This window comes from Trachypithecus francoisi, unplaced genomic scaffold (genome assembly GCF_009764315.1).
Source record: "Trachypithecus francoisi isolate TF-2019V2 unplaced genomic scaffold, Tfra_2.0 Lachesis_group13, whole genome shotgun sequence".
Lineage (NCBI taxonomy): Eukaryota > Metazoa > Chordata > Mammalia > Primates > Cercopithecidae > Trachypithecus > Trachypithecus francoisi.
Genome location: NW_022681458.1, coordinates 104,958,263 through 104,974,788, shown reverse-complemented (window position 1 = coordinate 104,974,788; position 16,526 = coordinate 104,958,263). Strand labels below are relative to the sequence as shown.

Below are 16,526 nucleotides of genomic sequence, written 5' to 3'. Positions count from 1 at the left end.
TTTTTTTTTAAGTCACGATGTGTAAAGCATCTTGAACCAGAAAGAAGTGGTTTTTTTTCATGGGAGAGTAACCTGTAAACTCAGTTGTTTTAAGTGTATATGGACTTCCATTTAAAAGAACACACACAGTGGCATATGTAATTTTCAGATATTTGTAGTCTTGAGATGTAGTGCATGACCTTTTTTAAAAAAAGGAAAAAATATTGGATATTATGTAATTTGATTCTTTCCATGTAGAGATGGTTTTTTATTATGACAGCATAGAAAGAGCAAAAACAATATTAACAATTTTGTAATTTTTTTTGTAATGGTGATTTTTTTGAAGGCAGAGAAACTGCAGAAAACATCAGAAAAATGTATAAGCCAATGGTTCTCAATTATAAAAGCACATTCAGTGTACAAGTTCACATATGCATGTATGTATGTGTATATGTACTTATGCATGTGTATGTGTCGATGGATGATATGTGTGTATATATACACATCATTTGAAAAATGTTACTATTGGGGAAACTGGACCAAGTGTATATGGAATCTGTTTTTTCTGACAACTGTACATGAATCTGTGACTGTCTCAATAAAAACTTAAAAACACCATTTACAATAGCAGCATCGTCAGTACTAAATACATAGATATACATTTGAAAAAAGAGGTTTAAAACCTGCACATTGAAAATTACAAAGGTATACTGTGTGATGCTGAGGTTTAGGGTGTGATTGACTCCATCACCCAGGTGATGATCATAGTACCCAATAATAGGTAAGTTTTCATTCCTTGCCCCCCTCCCTCTCTACCCCCTCAAGGAGTCCTCAGTGTCTGTTGTTCCCATCTTTATGTCCATGGCATTACACAATATACCTTTGTAACAAATCTGCACATATATCTCCCTGATTTTAAAGTAAAAGTTGAAAAAAAGAATTGCAAAATATGCTAAAAGAAACTCAGGAAGACTTAAATAAGTACATAAATCTTGTCCATGGACTGAAAGTCTCAATATTATTAAAATGTCAGTTATCTTTAAAATTGATAGAGTCAATTTTATTCCTCTAAAATTGATAGAGTCACCATATTCCTCTCAAGATTCTAGCAGTCTTTTTTCTTTTTTCTTTTCTAGAAGTTGACAAGCTGATTTAAGATTTTATGTGTAATAACTTTGGGGAAAAAAAGAATAAAGTAGAGGATTAACACTACTGATATCATGACTTACTATAAAGCCTTAGAAATTAAGACAGTGTGGGCCGGGCGCAGTGGCTCAAGCCTGTAATCCCAACATTTTGGAAGGCCAAAGTGAACGGATCACTAGAGGTCAGGAGTTCAAGATCAGCCTGGCCGACATGGTGAATGAAACCTTGTCTCTACTAAAAATACAAAAATTAGTTGGGCGTGGTGGTGTGTGCCTGTAATCCCAGTTTCTTGGGAGGCTGAGGCAGGAGAATCGCTTGAACCCAGGAGACAGAGGTTTCAGTGAGCCAAGATCATGCCACTGCACTCCAGCCTGGGCAAAAAAAGCAAGATTCCATCTCAAAAAAAAAAGAAAGTAATGCAAAATGCATCATAAACCTAAAAATCTAAAACTTCTAAAAGAAAACATAGGAGAAAGTCCTTGTGATGTTAAGTTAGGCAGAGATTTCTTAGCTGTGGCACCAAAAAATCTGTAAAAGAAAAAAATGATAAAATAGACTTCAATAAAATTTCAACTGCTTTTCTTCAAAAGACAGAATAAAAAGATTAGCTACAAACTGGGAGGAAGTATTTTGCACAGCAGATATCTAATGAACAACTTTTATTCAGAATATATTTGACTTTTGTATTCAGGCTATATAAAGAATTCTCAAAACTCAGTTATAAGAAAACAATGTTATTTCTAAAAGTAGACAAAACATTTGAGCAGACATTTTCTGAAATACTTTAAAAGATATTCTAGTCAAGCATGGTGGCTCACACCTGTAATCCCAACACTTTAGGAGGCCTAGGCTGGAGGATCACTTGAGCCCAGGGGTTTGAAACCAGCCTGTGCAACATAGTAAGTCCCTATCTTTACAATTATTATTATTTTTTTTTTTAATTAGCCTGGTGTGGTGGCATGTGCCTGTAATCTCAGCTACTCAGAAGGCTGAGATGGGAGAATTCCTTTAGCCCAGGAGGTCGAGGCTGTAATGAGCCCTAATTGTGCCACTGCACTCCAGCCTGGGCAACAGAGCAAGACCCTGTCTCAAAAATAAATGATACTCAACATCATTAGGTCGTTAGGGAAATGTAAATTCAGACCATCATGAGATATTCCTACATATTATTATAATGGCTAAAAGTACAAAGCCCATACTAAGTGTTGTCAAGGATGTGGAAGAAGAGGATTCTCATATGTTAAAGACATGGAAAAAGTAAGGCTCTGATATGCTGCTGATGGAAATGTAAAATGGTACAACCACTTTGGAAAAGTGTTTGACAGTTTCTCAGACAGTTAAACATAAACTTACACTGTGATCTAGTGAATCCAATTTTAGGTTTTTACCTAAGAGGAAAGAAAGCATATGCCCATACAGGCACTTGTATATGACTAACAGCTTCATTTGTAACAGCCAAAAACTGGTAACAACCCAAATATTCATCAGCAGTTGAATGTGTAAAACGTATTGTTGTATATCTATGTATGATGGAATAAAAAGGATTGAGCTATTGATAGGCAATAACATTCATGATTCTCAAAATAATTATACTGAATGGAGTCAGACAAAAACAAATATGTAATATATGATTTCATTTATAGAAAACTCCAGAAAATGCAAAGTAATCTATAGTGATAGAAATCATATCAGAGGTATTACCTAGGGTAGGGCGAGAGGGAAGGATTACAAAGAGGTAGGGGGAAACTTTGGGGGACGATTGGTATATTTACTACAGAGTTAATGATGGTTTTATGGCTGTATAAACTTACCAGAGTGTGAACCTTATGTGTACTTTATTGTGTGTCAGTTATACCATAGTAAAGCTGCTCGACATGTTACATAACATACACTAATAACTGCAAGAGTGTTTAGTAGTTGTAAGTATGATTTATTTGACATTATAATGAATTCATTCTTCATTACTGAGTGGTGGCAACATGCCATATACTTGGTGGTACACATTAGTGTTTGAAGTAGTAGAGAAGTATATTTATTAAGAATACTGAGTAATAAGGTAGCTTTTTAGAATAAATCCTACTTTAAAAAATACACTTATGCAAATTGCAGTTTCCTAAAGAAAATTAGTCTTTTTTCTAAGTGCATTCATTTATATTTTCTTCATATTAGGTTAAAACAGTAACTTAAAGAATTTTAAAATAATTGTGAAGAATAATCTACTTTACCTTTATTTTCCAAGTTACAAATGTGTCATGTATTCAGGAACTTAGTTGGAGTAAATGTTTAATGGTTATGTTTTCATTTTGGATAGTATGCACTGGAACGACTGAAGGTCATGTGCGAAGAAGCTTTGTGTAGTAACCTCTCAGTAGAGAATGTTGCGGATACCCTTGTCCTTGCAGATTTGCACAGTGCAGAACAGTTGAAAGCACAAGCCATAGACTTTATTAATAGGTAAGCTATGCTTGTATTTCAGTGGGCATGACACCTTCAATATTTTTTCACCGGACTTTTTTTTAAGTATGTTTAAATCTTCAATGCAGGTGCAGTGTACTTCGACAACTTGGGTGTAAAGATGGGAAAAACTGGAACAGCAAGTAAGATGACATCAGTTTCTGACTTAAAGTTGCTCTGCATAAGTGAAATTAAGTGTTTGCATAGCCTTTTGTTCATCTACAATAAGTATGAATCCAGATATTATATGAAGCAAACTGCCAGTTATTCAAAACAAACAAACAAAGACTACTTAGTGGATTCCTGAGGCTATGCTCCCTTGTAGGTCAGCTTCTAATGCAACCTCGGATAGATGCTGTAATATCTTAAGTGCATAATGCCATGTGGTATATAGCAGAGTCCAGGTGTTGCTAGAGATCCAGTCCGTGCCCCTTCAAAAAACATTCCAAAAAGTGTGGGAAATAATTCATTTACTCTTATGAGGAATGTTACCCTCCAGATTTGCTGAGAAAGCCTTTGTGAAGGCTGACTCACTGCTTCTTAGGTTAGTCAGGAACCTTGAGTAATACGCTATATTAGACTAGCTTCCTAATATTCCAAAAATGGTAGCAGTTTGATATTCCCTTTTCCCTAGTGAACCTATAAGGGATTGGATAGTTGCTATATCTTCTAAGACTGGATCTTGTGAACATGAACATACTGTTACTTTTTTCCCTTCTCTTATTTTTCATTACTTTAATATTCTTTGTAATTATTTGAAATCAAAATGGGGAGTCAATAGGTTGAAGTGTTTGCGTCTGATTTTGATTAGTTTTGCCTATAAACCCTTAAATTTCACTTCCTCAAATTATCAAAAGTTGATATAAGAAACTGGGAAAAAAATTTTTTTTTTTTTTTTGAGACAGAGTCTCGCACTGTCGCCCAGGCTGGAGTGCAGTGGCACAATCTCAGCTCACTGCAAGCTCTGCTTCCTGGATTCATGCCATTCTCCTGCCTCAGCCTCCCGAGTAGCTGGGACTACAGGAGCCCACCACCACGCCCAGCTAATTTTTTGTGTTTTTAATAGAGGCAGAGTTAGCCAGGATGGTCTTGATCTCCTGACCTCATGATCTGCCCGTCTTGGCCTCCCAAAGTGCTGGGATTACAGGCGTGAGCCACCGCACCCAGCCAAATATTTTAAAGAATGAAATGAATTAGTTTATTGACTTAATTATTTTCCATTGCTTTAATCTGTTTTGATATATGTGAAGTTGTTTCACTGAGTTCATCCTATTAGTTTGTAGATTCTGTTTTCTGAAAGTAAAAAGTAATAACAACTTTAAAATTATTGGTTGTCTTATATAATATGTTGATCAGTGTATGCTAGTATGATATCATCATGGTATTTGATCCTAGAGAAAAATTGTTTTGCGTTTAAAATATATTAGCATCAAATGTCAGTTTAGGCTCCTTTGTACTTAGCCATTTTCAAGCTCTAGTTTTACTCTTAAGGAAATACTTTACGTTTTATAACTTTTTCAGTGTCAAAAAAATAGCTTGTTTTGTACCCCCTTGGAGAAGCTGTATTCATATTCATCAATAGATATTTATTAATAAATGAAAAAGGTATAATAGGTATCTATGTGATTCTAAACAACTAATTGAAATTTTGAACACAATGACACACTGATATTAGGCTGATGCAAAAATAATTGCAGATTTTGGCATTACTTTTAATGGCAAAAACCACAATTACTTTTGCACCAACCTAATAATTTGATGTTTGCCAACTTAAAAAATTGTTTTGTTGATATCAGCTACTATTTAGTTCAGCAAACATTAGCATCTTCTATGTTTCAAGTACAATGCATATAAAAATAATTTCAAGAGAAATTCTTGGTCTTGAGAAAGTTATCTAATATAGATAGATATATAAATATATAATTTCATCATAATATGGTAAGTAATACAATAGAAGAATATGTACAAGCACTTGACTAACCCTGGAAATTTAGAAATGGCTTCCTGGAGATTGCTGAGTGTTAAAACACAAATAGGAGTTAGCAGAACTAAGAAGGAAGTGGCAAGCATTGCAGACAGAAGGACAGCATGAACCAAAGTATAGAAGCGTAAAGTAGTAGTTGATCATTCATTTGACAGATACTTATCTTTTATTATCCAGTAAATTCCCAAGTTATGGTGCACAGTATAGAGAATACAGTGGTGAGCATGATATAAATTTTCCCTGCCTTCATGGAGTTTATGGTCTAGCAGCAGATTAATTAAACAGGTAATTGCAATGATGATAGGGAATATGTAGCATACCCATAGGAGCATATAGCAGAGACTTAACCTAACCTAGGAATCAGAGAAAGCCTTCTCAAAAAATTGTTATGAAACTAAATACCAGAAATATTGTAGAGGTTACCATGGTAAACAAGAGGGAAGAGAGGAAGAAAAGTACACCCCAGAAAAAGGGCATGAGATGTGCAAAGTTTTAACAATGAGAAAGAGCAGTATAGTCTGTGTACGTGTGTGTATATATGTGTGTGTGTGTGTTGCAGTGGGGAGGTAGGTAATAAGAAGCAGGAGAAAGTAGGCAGAGGTCAGTTCCTGAAAGGCCATGTAAAATAACATTAGAATTTTTAGATATTCAGAGTAGTAGGTGACCAGTAAAGGGTTTTCACCCAGAGTGGGACATGATTAGTTTTGCGTTTTTAACAATCTCTGCATGCAGGGTGGAGAACTAATTGTGGGGAGGTTACAGTGGCGATAGTAGTTGAGAAACAAGGTTGAATACAGGTAGGCTAGTTGGAAAGTTATTGGAGTAGTTCAGGCAAGAGATGAGTGGTGGAAATTAGACTTGATTGGTGACAGTGGGGCTAGAGAGAAAAGAAAGAAATATTTTGAAGGGAGAATCTAATATTTAGATATTACTTGGATGGTAGATGGCATAAAGGAGAGAAATGAGGCAAGGAAGGGTAACTAGATTTGTTGCTGGAGCATTTATTTACTGTTATTGTTTGGTGAGAGCATAGTGTACATAGGGTACAAAAGTAGTTCAATACCAGAGTATAAAATGCCAGATCATGGAAGAGGGAGTTGGAAGTGTGGGTAGAGTAAGAAACCAAACATAATATGATGCTGTATTTCTCTTTCTAAAGAACTTGGATATGGGCAGTGGGGAACAATGAAGAGGGCCTCCTATATTCATATTTGTGTTACCAAGGTAACATTATGGAAGCTCGGTTTGAGAGGCGCAGGAGACTAGAAGACCACTCTAGGAGTCTGTTGTCATAATCCAAACGTGAGATGATGTGGGCCTTAAACTGGGATTCAGGACATCTCTGAAGCCTTTCAGACCTTAAAATAAGGTTTTGATGATTGGAGAGGAGAGTCTATGGTGACTCCCAGATTTCTAGCTTGCATCACTGGATGATGGTGGAAGCTTTAGCTGACTGGAAAGGTAGGAGGAAGAATTGGGGTTGGGGAGAGGGGTGTTGAGCTCTCATCTGACAATCCTGAATTTATGGGTCTTGAGGCACATCCAAGTGAGAAAACCAAGTGGTTGGGAATGAACTTTGTGTGGAGCCCTAGGATTTAGCAAATCAGTAGTTAACATCATTGAATTTCATAGTTAAAATTGTGAATAGTGGATGAGATAGAATGAATAATGCATGCATGTTAAGGGAGAAGAGTAGAGTTCAATATTTGTAACTCAAGTGAAAATCTGCCTTATAAGAGGCATATAAATCCTGGCTAACACGGTGAAACCCCGTCTCTACTAAAAAATACAAAAACTAGCCGAGCGAGGTGGCGGGCGCCTGTAGTCCCAGCTACTCGGGAGGCTGAGGCAGGAGAATGGCATAAACCCGGGAGGCAGAGCTTGCAGTGAGCTGAGATCCGGCCACTGCACTCCAGCCTGGGCGACAGAGCGAGACTCCGTCTCAAAAAAAAAAAAAAAAAAAAAAAAGAGGCATATGAAAGAAGAAAAAGGGGCTCTTGAAAGAGCTGGTACAGAAATGGTAACAATGAGAGTTGAACTGTGAAGACCCATGTCACATACTTTAAGGGAGTAGAACTTCCAGAAAAATTTAATAGTTTCAGTTGCCACAGAAAATACCAGTAAGATAAAGATGGTATTTTAATAAAAGCAAATGATTCAAATACCTAGGTAAAAAGTATCCAAATATTTTGAAATTTGCAAGTTTTTAAAAAATTGACAGTGCAACAGTACATTTTGAAAAGTATTCTTTAGTAAACATCTTTTTAATTCTATTTTTCAGCCAAGCAACCGACATAATGGAAACATCGGGGTGGAAGTCCATGATTCAGTCTCACCCTCATTTAGTAGCAGAAGCTTTTCGAGCACTAGCGTCTGCACAGTGTCCACAGTTTGGCATTCCACGAAAACGGCTAAAACAGTCCTGAAATCTTCCATGAACAGTTGAAAAATGGAACTGACTTTTACTCCTCCAGGTCCAGAAGGATTCTAATACACAAACCATAAGCAAGAGTTGTTTCTGTTATTTTGTCCACAGAACAGAAGCTGAAAAAGCATATTGCTTGCATTTCAGGTGGATAATTTATGGTTTATTCTTCAGCTTTAAATTAGACTGATTAATTCACTTCAAGGCCTTAAATTATCTTCAATGACTTCTCTTGTTCATATAATACTTTATTTTTTTTTTATTGTGCCTTGTCATTTTGACCAAGGCTATGCAGGATTGCACTAGCTCCATAATGCAGTAATATTGATAACTGAAGATATTAAGTTTCAAAAGGATCTTCCATTATTTTGCAAAAAGAAAAATGAATTTTATAGGGTTTGTCCTATGCTATCTCAAAGTTTAAAACTAAGTTCTCTTTAAAAGCACTTGTATTGGAGATTACCAGTAATGTCTCCAGTCTAAGTTCTATAAATATGGGAGAACCCTCTTACCTTCAAGGTAAGTTATGGCAATACACTGCTTCAGTTCTAATTTATTTTTCATTTCAGGGGGCAAATATGCAATGAGTTGGCCCAGATTTTTAGTGACATTTGTGATGTTTGTCTTGTATGTTAACTGTCCAACAAACTGTGGGTTTATTCTAAGTTTACAATGATTAAGAACTGATTGAGGTTAAGATTTCATGAAGAAAGCATGTATTGTGTGGAAGTAATTTTTTTTTAATTTATACTGACCTACATTTATATGAAGAATTCTGTACATGTTAAAAGTAAGGATGACCAAATGTAGATTTAATGAGTGGGCCAATTAAGAAAGATATATATGCACTTTTACTGTGTAACTTTTGTATGCTGAATGGTACATATATTTTTTTGCTTTTGAGGGAATTAATAAGGTATAATTAATTGTGTCTTTTGAAAGAAATTTTTAGATGGAGACAACTGGGATGTTTGTGATAATAGATAAGAAAGGTATCCTTGATTGTAGTTAAATTGGTTCGGATTACAGACATTATTGAATTGACTCCTATTTTCTCACACTTTGGAAAAGACACCCGAACAATAAATGAATCCTGGATAGTCAACTCTCCTTCACATAGTGAACTGATACTTGCCTGTGGGAGATGCATACAAAAGGAGAAAACCCTTAGACTATGTCAGGTCACACTAGGAACCTCCCCCGACTCCCGTTTTTCTTCATTGTGTTTCGGTTACTGTACTAACATTGTGGATGATACTGAAATTCTGCATAATGTGAACAGGATAAACTATTTATAAACTGCTTTTCATGGGCCAGTTCTTTATTATAAATGAATTTTAGCTTTAAATGCATATACACGTTCAGTGTTTGATAGTTGTGTTCTTAAGGGAGGTTTGTTCTGGTGCATTGTCCTGGAGAAGCAGAAGTAGTCAGTGTCGGGGCATCATATCTGACTTACTGTGGTGGTGACAATGTGCTTCTTAAGGGCAAGATTTATGTTTGACCACAAGGGAAAAAGTGTGTCACTGGAAAAAAATGCATATACCTATGTTTGCAAACGTAACTATTCTTCAGATAAAAATCTGTATAATTTGTTTCTTTAATGTTTGAATTCAGGACAAAAGTAAAAATGAAGCTTGAGGTGTTTTCAAATAGACCTTATTTTTGCTATCTCTTTGTTAGGTGTTAACTGAAGCAATTTTAATGTATCCAGATTCATCTGGATTCATATTTACATTGAAAAATCTCAAATAACCTTTTGTTATCCACAACAACCTGGAGTTTAAAAAGATCGTATTTTCACCTGTCTTCATTACTTTCTATGTAGTTTCATTCTTTGTCATGGTAACTTAAATTATAAATTGGAAGAATCTCTTGGGATAGAAGAAAGATTCTTACCTGGTGATGGACTTCACCCTTCATCCTGTGTAAAGGTATTATGGGAGGTAGAAATTCAATTCCTTAAATCCGTCATAAGATTGAGCCTCTTAAGTTTGCAATATTACAATTTTAAAAATACACGTACACACATACATATGTATACATTTCCAATTTAAGATTTTGCGAGGGTCTTATAAGAAAACAAAAATTCCCTCAGGCTATAGAATTATGTTGTCATGTATCAGAAAAGTACTGATGTATCCATTTATATCCAATGCATACCACACCGGCACATTGTGAATTAATTCACCGCTTGAATCTATATTTCTAACCACAGTGACTTCAGTAAAAATACCATATAATGAACATTTCAGCTTCTTCTACTTACTCAAGAGTTTATTGCAAATCTTAAGGATTTTATTATAAAGATTTTTTTTTTAGTTTGGTAGCACATTTTGTACCAAAAATGTCAAACACTGTGCTGTAAGAATATCCATGTTTGTAGAAATGTCCACTTTTCAGATAATATAATGCCTACCATTATACTAACAGAATCATACGGTAGTTGATTTATTTTTTTATTTATTATGTATATTTTTGGTATTGTGGGTTCTTGAGGCAATGATAAAAACACTTAATGTATTCTGACATGAGTGCTCTAATAGCCTCCTCCCCCTCATTTTAAACTACATACATTACTTTCAAAGTGGGCATAGATATTCTGTCCAGCCTTTTGAACTATTAGCCTGTTCCTGTTTCCCTTTGTCACCTTAAGCAGGGCTTTTTCTGAGAAAGTAGTGAATGGTTTAAAATGTTACATACTATAAAAATAATCATTGAGTAACTGTTGTTTAGACCAACACTTAGAAATACTATATTTGTGCCTTTTCATTTTTTAATTTTAATGTGTGTTGATATTTGGAGCACAAATAATGAAGGTGCCATAATATGGCTTGCCAATGTTACCTCCTTGAATAGTCATGTGTCATTGTCTTGAAATGGTAATTGGAGAACCTTGCATGAAATATGTGATCGTGTGTGTGTGTATGCGTGTGTGTCTGTGTGTGTGTAAATACCTTTATTTGCTTGAGGCTTGTGTGTGGTATGTTAAAAAGAGTGAATTTCTGGAAATAGAAATCAGTTAAATGTTGAAAGTTCAGGTTAGCAGAAATATTTCATTTAAATGTGCTTTACTTTGGAGGACAATTGATTAACAGAGCAAATGATAATTTTCAAAAATGTGATCAATTTACTGCATGATGAAATGTGAAAACAGTGCCTTTTTAGGACATGAGTTATAATAAAATTGTTTTAAAATATTAACAAAGATCTCAAAAAATTGTCATGAACATTATTGGTTTTTTTAAAACTGGATCTAAATAAGAGCTTAGATGACCAAAATTAGAATTAATAATTTACCCGTTTAAATTTTGTGCATAAGTTTAAAATCTTAATCAGAATTCCTTATAAAATGTGGGTCATAGATATGATCCAGTGTTACTAAAATAGAACAGGGCTTGTGAAAATCCAACTCAACATACTTAAATATACTTGGCTTAGAGCCAAGCATACTTGAAGAGGTGAATTATTCTGACTTGGACACGCATGCTCTTTGATGGATAAAATAAAAATATTCAATGTATTCTTACAAAAGAAGATGGGTGGGTGAGTGGGTTTGTTTTAGTGTTCTCAGATTATAAAGACAGCACTTTCCGCACACATAAGTATATTTTACAAACCTTTTTTATACAAGTTAATGAGCTCTACTTTATTTAAGTGTTCATGGAATGATGTAAATTTTAGGTCCAGTTGAACAAATATTGAGTGCCTACCATATGCAAGACTAACTCCTTACTGGGAATGAAATCACACAGTGTCTTCTGTTTGCAGTATGTAAACTTTATGTTTGAAAAGAAATTATTATATTTAAATCTTTCTGTTGTCAGAATTTATCATTGTATACTGTAACCCAGTAAATTTTGCATTCAGTTTTAAAAAATGAAGGTGTAACTTACGTGAGTCTCATTTTTGAAAATGAAATTCCGCAAAAATTATTTAAAGATTAGTTCTTGGGGAAATTGATTTTCAAGATTCAAGTGTATAAAAACTTATATTGAACTTTTCAGGCTCGTTTTTAATTAGCTGTTGTTAATGATAAGATACATAATACTTGTATCTTGTTGCTGAAAATATTTTTTGCATTTCAACATAAGTTAAAATAAAGTTGTTACTACTTATTCAGAATTAATTGGCTTATCTTGTGTTTATTTGAAAAATGCATACTCTTTTTTAGATTGGTATGATGCTTTGTGAAAGAGCCATGTATTTGATATGTATTTGATATGCATAGTAATTGCCTTTTCTATATAGGTAAGCTTTTATTTTTTGGAACCGATTGAAGACATTCTTAACTGTGAAATATTAATATGCATTTATTTTAATATGTATGAACCATCAATACTGGATGACTTATTCTAATGCTACGTACGATTAATGTAACACTTAGAGATCACCTTTTCCCTGTCATTCCTATCCCGTATTAATTTCAGTTATCCCAGACAGTTTAATCATGTGATGCTATCAAAAAGCAAATTGGGGCAGGATATTCCTGAATCAGTTTAATAACAGTAACACAATTCGTGCTTTAAAATTATGACCAATGTGGTAGTAGAAAGGCACAGTGAAAAACCTTCCATGTATCTCAGACACACATACATGCACTGAATTTTCTCTAATAGAATAAAAGCGGGTTGAAAAATTTAGAACATCTTATATGCAAGCATAGTAAAGTAGGATAAGTGGTTAATAATATTATAAATGTTACTAATGAACTTTGTGTAACCTTTTGCTTCCTACTCTGCCGCAGCTAGTCCCCTTAATAGTTTGAGAACATTGGGATGTGATGTCTCCATCTACCACCCCAGAATCATTTGTTCCTAAGAAAAGACAAAGAGTGGCATTTGCTTTGATCACTGTTTTTAAATAGAAGACACATTGGTAGAAATCTTTCACATAATATGTTTTTGCTTTTGGGGGGGTGTTGGGGAATACCAGAGAGGTCTGCATGCCTCTGCGGTGTACAGTGGCAAGCAAAAGGTTTGTCATTCCTGTTGTCCTCTTGTGCTTCCTTTCCATCTCTCCCTGGCTCTTCCCCCACCCCCTTGTTCCTTTTGTAAAGGGTGCAGGTGTAGTCTTTTGCCAGCCTGTGACATAACACCTGAACAATTTCAATGGTATCCTACCCATTTGCTCAGATTCAAACCAAGCCTTAATCGATAACAAGCAAAGAAAAAAAGGTGGGATTGGTAAATAATAATTACAGCAAAAAAAAAAAAACAGTGCACCAAGAACTCTGCTATTCTGCTCTAAAATAGATACATTGCCATAAGCAGAGGTTTTTAGACTGTTTTTATAAAGTCGTAAAATAATTGTGATAGTCATTGTAACAGGCAAAGATGAAAAATGAGAATGACATGCAATTGAAAAAAGGTACTAAAGTTAGGTGCATTAAATTTGATCAACACCAGAAATGATAAAGCAGACATTTGAATCAGTAGAAGACAAGGTTGAGAAATGTTCCAGATTATAAGGACAAGAATAGAGAGATGAAGAAAAAGACAATTCAATTTAATTTATGTTAGCGGTTAATTAAATGGAGTGCCTGGCACTGTGTAGAGCTGTTTACAGTGATAAAGTAGAAATGGTCTGTGTGTTCATAAAGTTTATTTTCTTGAAGAAAGTGCAGTCATATAATAGTAGGGGATAATTGTGATAGGAATACAAGAGGAGCCCCTAGACTGGGGTGAGGGTGGGAGTCCCAGATGACTTTTCTGAGAAAGTGATGTCTAAACTGAGATTCAGTGGAAACTAAGCAGTTTAGTGAGGGTGTCATCCAGCCCATTATTTGAAGTCTTAGAGGCTGACTAAGGTTCATATAGAACATTTATAGAAATGAAAATGAACATGACTATATCCTACTGTGTAAAGGGAAGAAAGGACTAACACAAACCAGTAAGGTGGGGTTACAGTTTATTACAGACCTTATTAAAGGAATCTGACAACCTGGGAGGACAGAAGTATTTCAAATGGGGGTATTTCATGCTGATCAACAATCTGTCAATCTTTACTTAGTTTGGAGGGGGCTTTTTCCATTAGGGGGAGAGTTGAGAGGAAACATTGAAACAACTTGAAAATAAATTTCATATGGTAGAAGGGAGAAAGAGGAGTTGAGTGGCTTCCAGGTTCCAGGTTTTGCATTTGGCTAACTGGGTGGAGGGTAGTTCTGTTCACTGATAGAGTAATCACAAGAATGGGAATATTTTTGGGAAAAAAAAAATTTCATTTGGAGGCTGTTGAACTTAGGGTTCCTGTGGTGCATTCGGGTTGGATATGTGAATCATAAAAGTGATCTCAGTTATAAAGGAAGTAATCATCAATACACAAATGATAATCTGCTTATGTGGGCTGAAAAGAAGGCAGCTTAGGGCAGAAACAAAAAATTTTATCATTATGCTAAAGAGGATGCATAATAAGATTAAATCAGGAAAGTTTCCCTCCAGGAAGTTGGAGAGGAGAATGTTTCAGGAAAAGAAATGTCTAACAGTGTCACGTTCTGCTGAGTGGCCAAATAGGAAGTTAAAATGTAAAAGATTTTTCAAAGAAGAAATGAATCTTTGAGGAAAGAAGTAGAATCTGAGTGAGGAAATGGATGCTCCAATTATAGGAGAAAGTAGGCCTATATTTGGAAATTTTATACAGTTGTCTTCCTAGGAGACTCAAATTTAGAATTTCATGCCAACTTGGTAAAATGGCTAGGAAAATCCAGAGAGAATCCACAAGATACATGTACTGACAGAAACCATCGATGGGAAATAAGATCTCAACACAGTGGCAGAAAATAAAATGGAAAAAGTCTAGGAATTTTCTTGAGACTTACGGACTCTACAAGGAAGAAAATATCCCACAAAATTTTACTGGAAGATAGGAGAAAAAAAATGAATACTACATAAAGTAGAAAAAATAAGCCATACTATCACATACCGATACTTAGTAAAAATATACTTGAGGAAAATATAAGACAAGAATATAATGATAATATTTGTCTTCAGATTATGTACCGGGGTCATTTGTTCCAATGTACCGCATTTTCCAAGCTTTTCTTTTTTTTTTTTTTTTGTTGAGACAGAGTCTGGCTCTATCGCCCAGGCTGGAGTGCAGTGGCCGGATCTCCGCTCACTGCAAGCTCCGCCTCCCGGGTTTACGCCATTCTCCTGCCTCAGCCTCCCGAGTAGCTGGGACTACAGGCGCCCGCCACCTCGCCCGGCTAGTTTTTTGTATTTTTTAGTAGAGACGGGGTTTCACCGTGTTAGCCAGGATGGTCTCGATCTCCTGACCTCGTGATCCGCCCGTCTCGGCCTCCCAAAGTGCTGGGATTACAGGCTTGAGCCACCGCGCCCAGCCTTTCCAAGCTTTTCATAAAACAATGTATTACATTATTAATAAGAAAAAAAGGTTAAATATTTTTAAAATGTACACTCTGGGCAAGTCAGTATATCAAAGCTATCCAGAATGGCAAAGATGGTAAAATCAAGAACAGTAAATCAGTGAAATAATTGACTACACCAAGCTTGGGAAACGTAATACAGGTCATGTGGTTGATTTGGCAGTTTGTATTTAATTCTTACGCAGACCATCATTACTGTGATGAGATGTTTATAATCATTTGGAAGTAATGTGGCATGCAATTGCTAGGATAATGTAAATTCCTCTTATTTTGAAAAGACGTTTCCCAGCCGGGTGAGGTGGCTCATGCCTACAATCCCAGCACTTTGGGAGGCTGAGGCAGGCAGATCGCTTGAGCCTGGGAGTTCAAAAACCCCGTCTCTACGAAAACTGCAGAAATTTTGTACTGCGGGGTATGATGGCATGGGCCTGTAGTCCCAGCTACTCGGGAAGCTAAGGGGGACGATCGATTGAGCCTAGGAAGTTAAGGCTGCAGTGAGCCAAGATCACATTACTGCACTCCAGACAGATTGAGACCCTGTCTAAAAAATTTTTTTAAAAAAGACACTTACCGAGTGTGTGTGTGTGTGTGTGTGTGTGTGTGTGTGTGTGTGAGAGAGAGAGAGAGAGAGAGAGAGAGAGAGTGAGAACTGTTAACATTCAAGCATAAAAGAACTTAGCACATCAAAATCTTGATCAAATCCATTCCTCTTGGGATTTAAGGTTTTAGGCTGAATGGACAATTGTCTCCTGTTAGTAATAATTACACAATTGAGCCCTTATTTGGTATAAGATACAGTGATGCCAAAAAAATACAAAAATAGACGTGTCCTTTACTTTAGTTCACCTTGCTGACAATTAGAGAAACAGTTATTAATAATGATCAATCTTGCTAGATATTTATAAAAAACAGACTTTGTTCATTTTCTCTGTTGGTGTCCATTTTTTGTTTTATCAGTGTGTCCTCATTTAGCTTTATTACTTACCCTTTGTTTCCTAGCTTCTTAAGGTGAAGACTTAAATCACTGATTTTTATATAGTTCTTTTCTTATAAGCATGTAAAGTTTTTAATTTTTCTCTAGCTGCTGCCTTAATTACATTCTATAATTTGTTTGTTGTATGTACATTATCACAAGTTCAAAATATTTTCTAATG

General features: G+C 35.4%; 1 protein-coding gene across 8 annotated transcripts in view; it reads left to right on the top strand.

The window, feature by feature from the left end:
• Window positions 1-13,205, top strand: part of SPOPL (speckle type BTB/POZ protein like) — a 68,938-nt gene extending 55,733 nt beyond the window's left edge. For 7 of the 8 annotated variants that reach the window (XM_033231641.1, XM_033231640.1, XM_033231639.1 and 4 more), the window contains 3 exons: window positions 3,437-3,579; window positions 3,669-3,722; window positions 7,845-8,365. In XM_033231641.1, the coding sequence (XP_033087532.1) occupies window positions 3,437-3,579; window positions 3,669-3,722; window positions 7,845-7,989 (342 nt within the window). In that variant the 3' untranslated portion in view covers window positions 7,990-8,365. Of the gene's footprint in view, window positions 1-3,436; window positions 3,580-3,668; window positions 3,723-7,844 lie in introns of all 8 variants that reach the window. The other variant, XM_033231633.1, reaches the window with a different exon arrangement.
• Window positions 13,206-16,526: the final 3,321 nt, after the last annotated feature.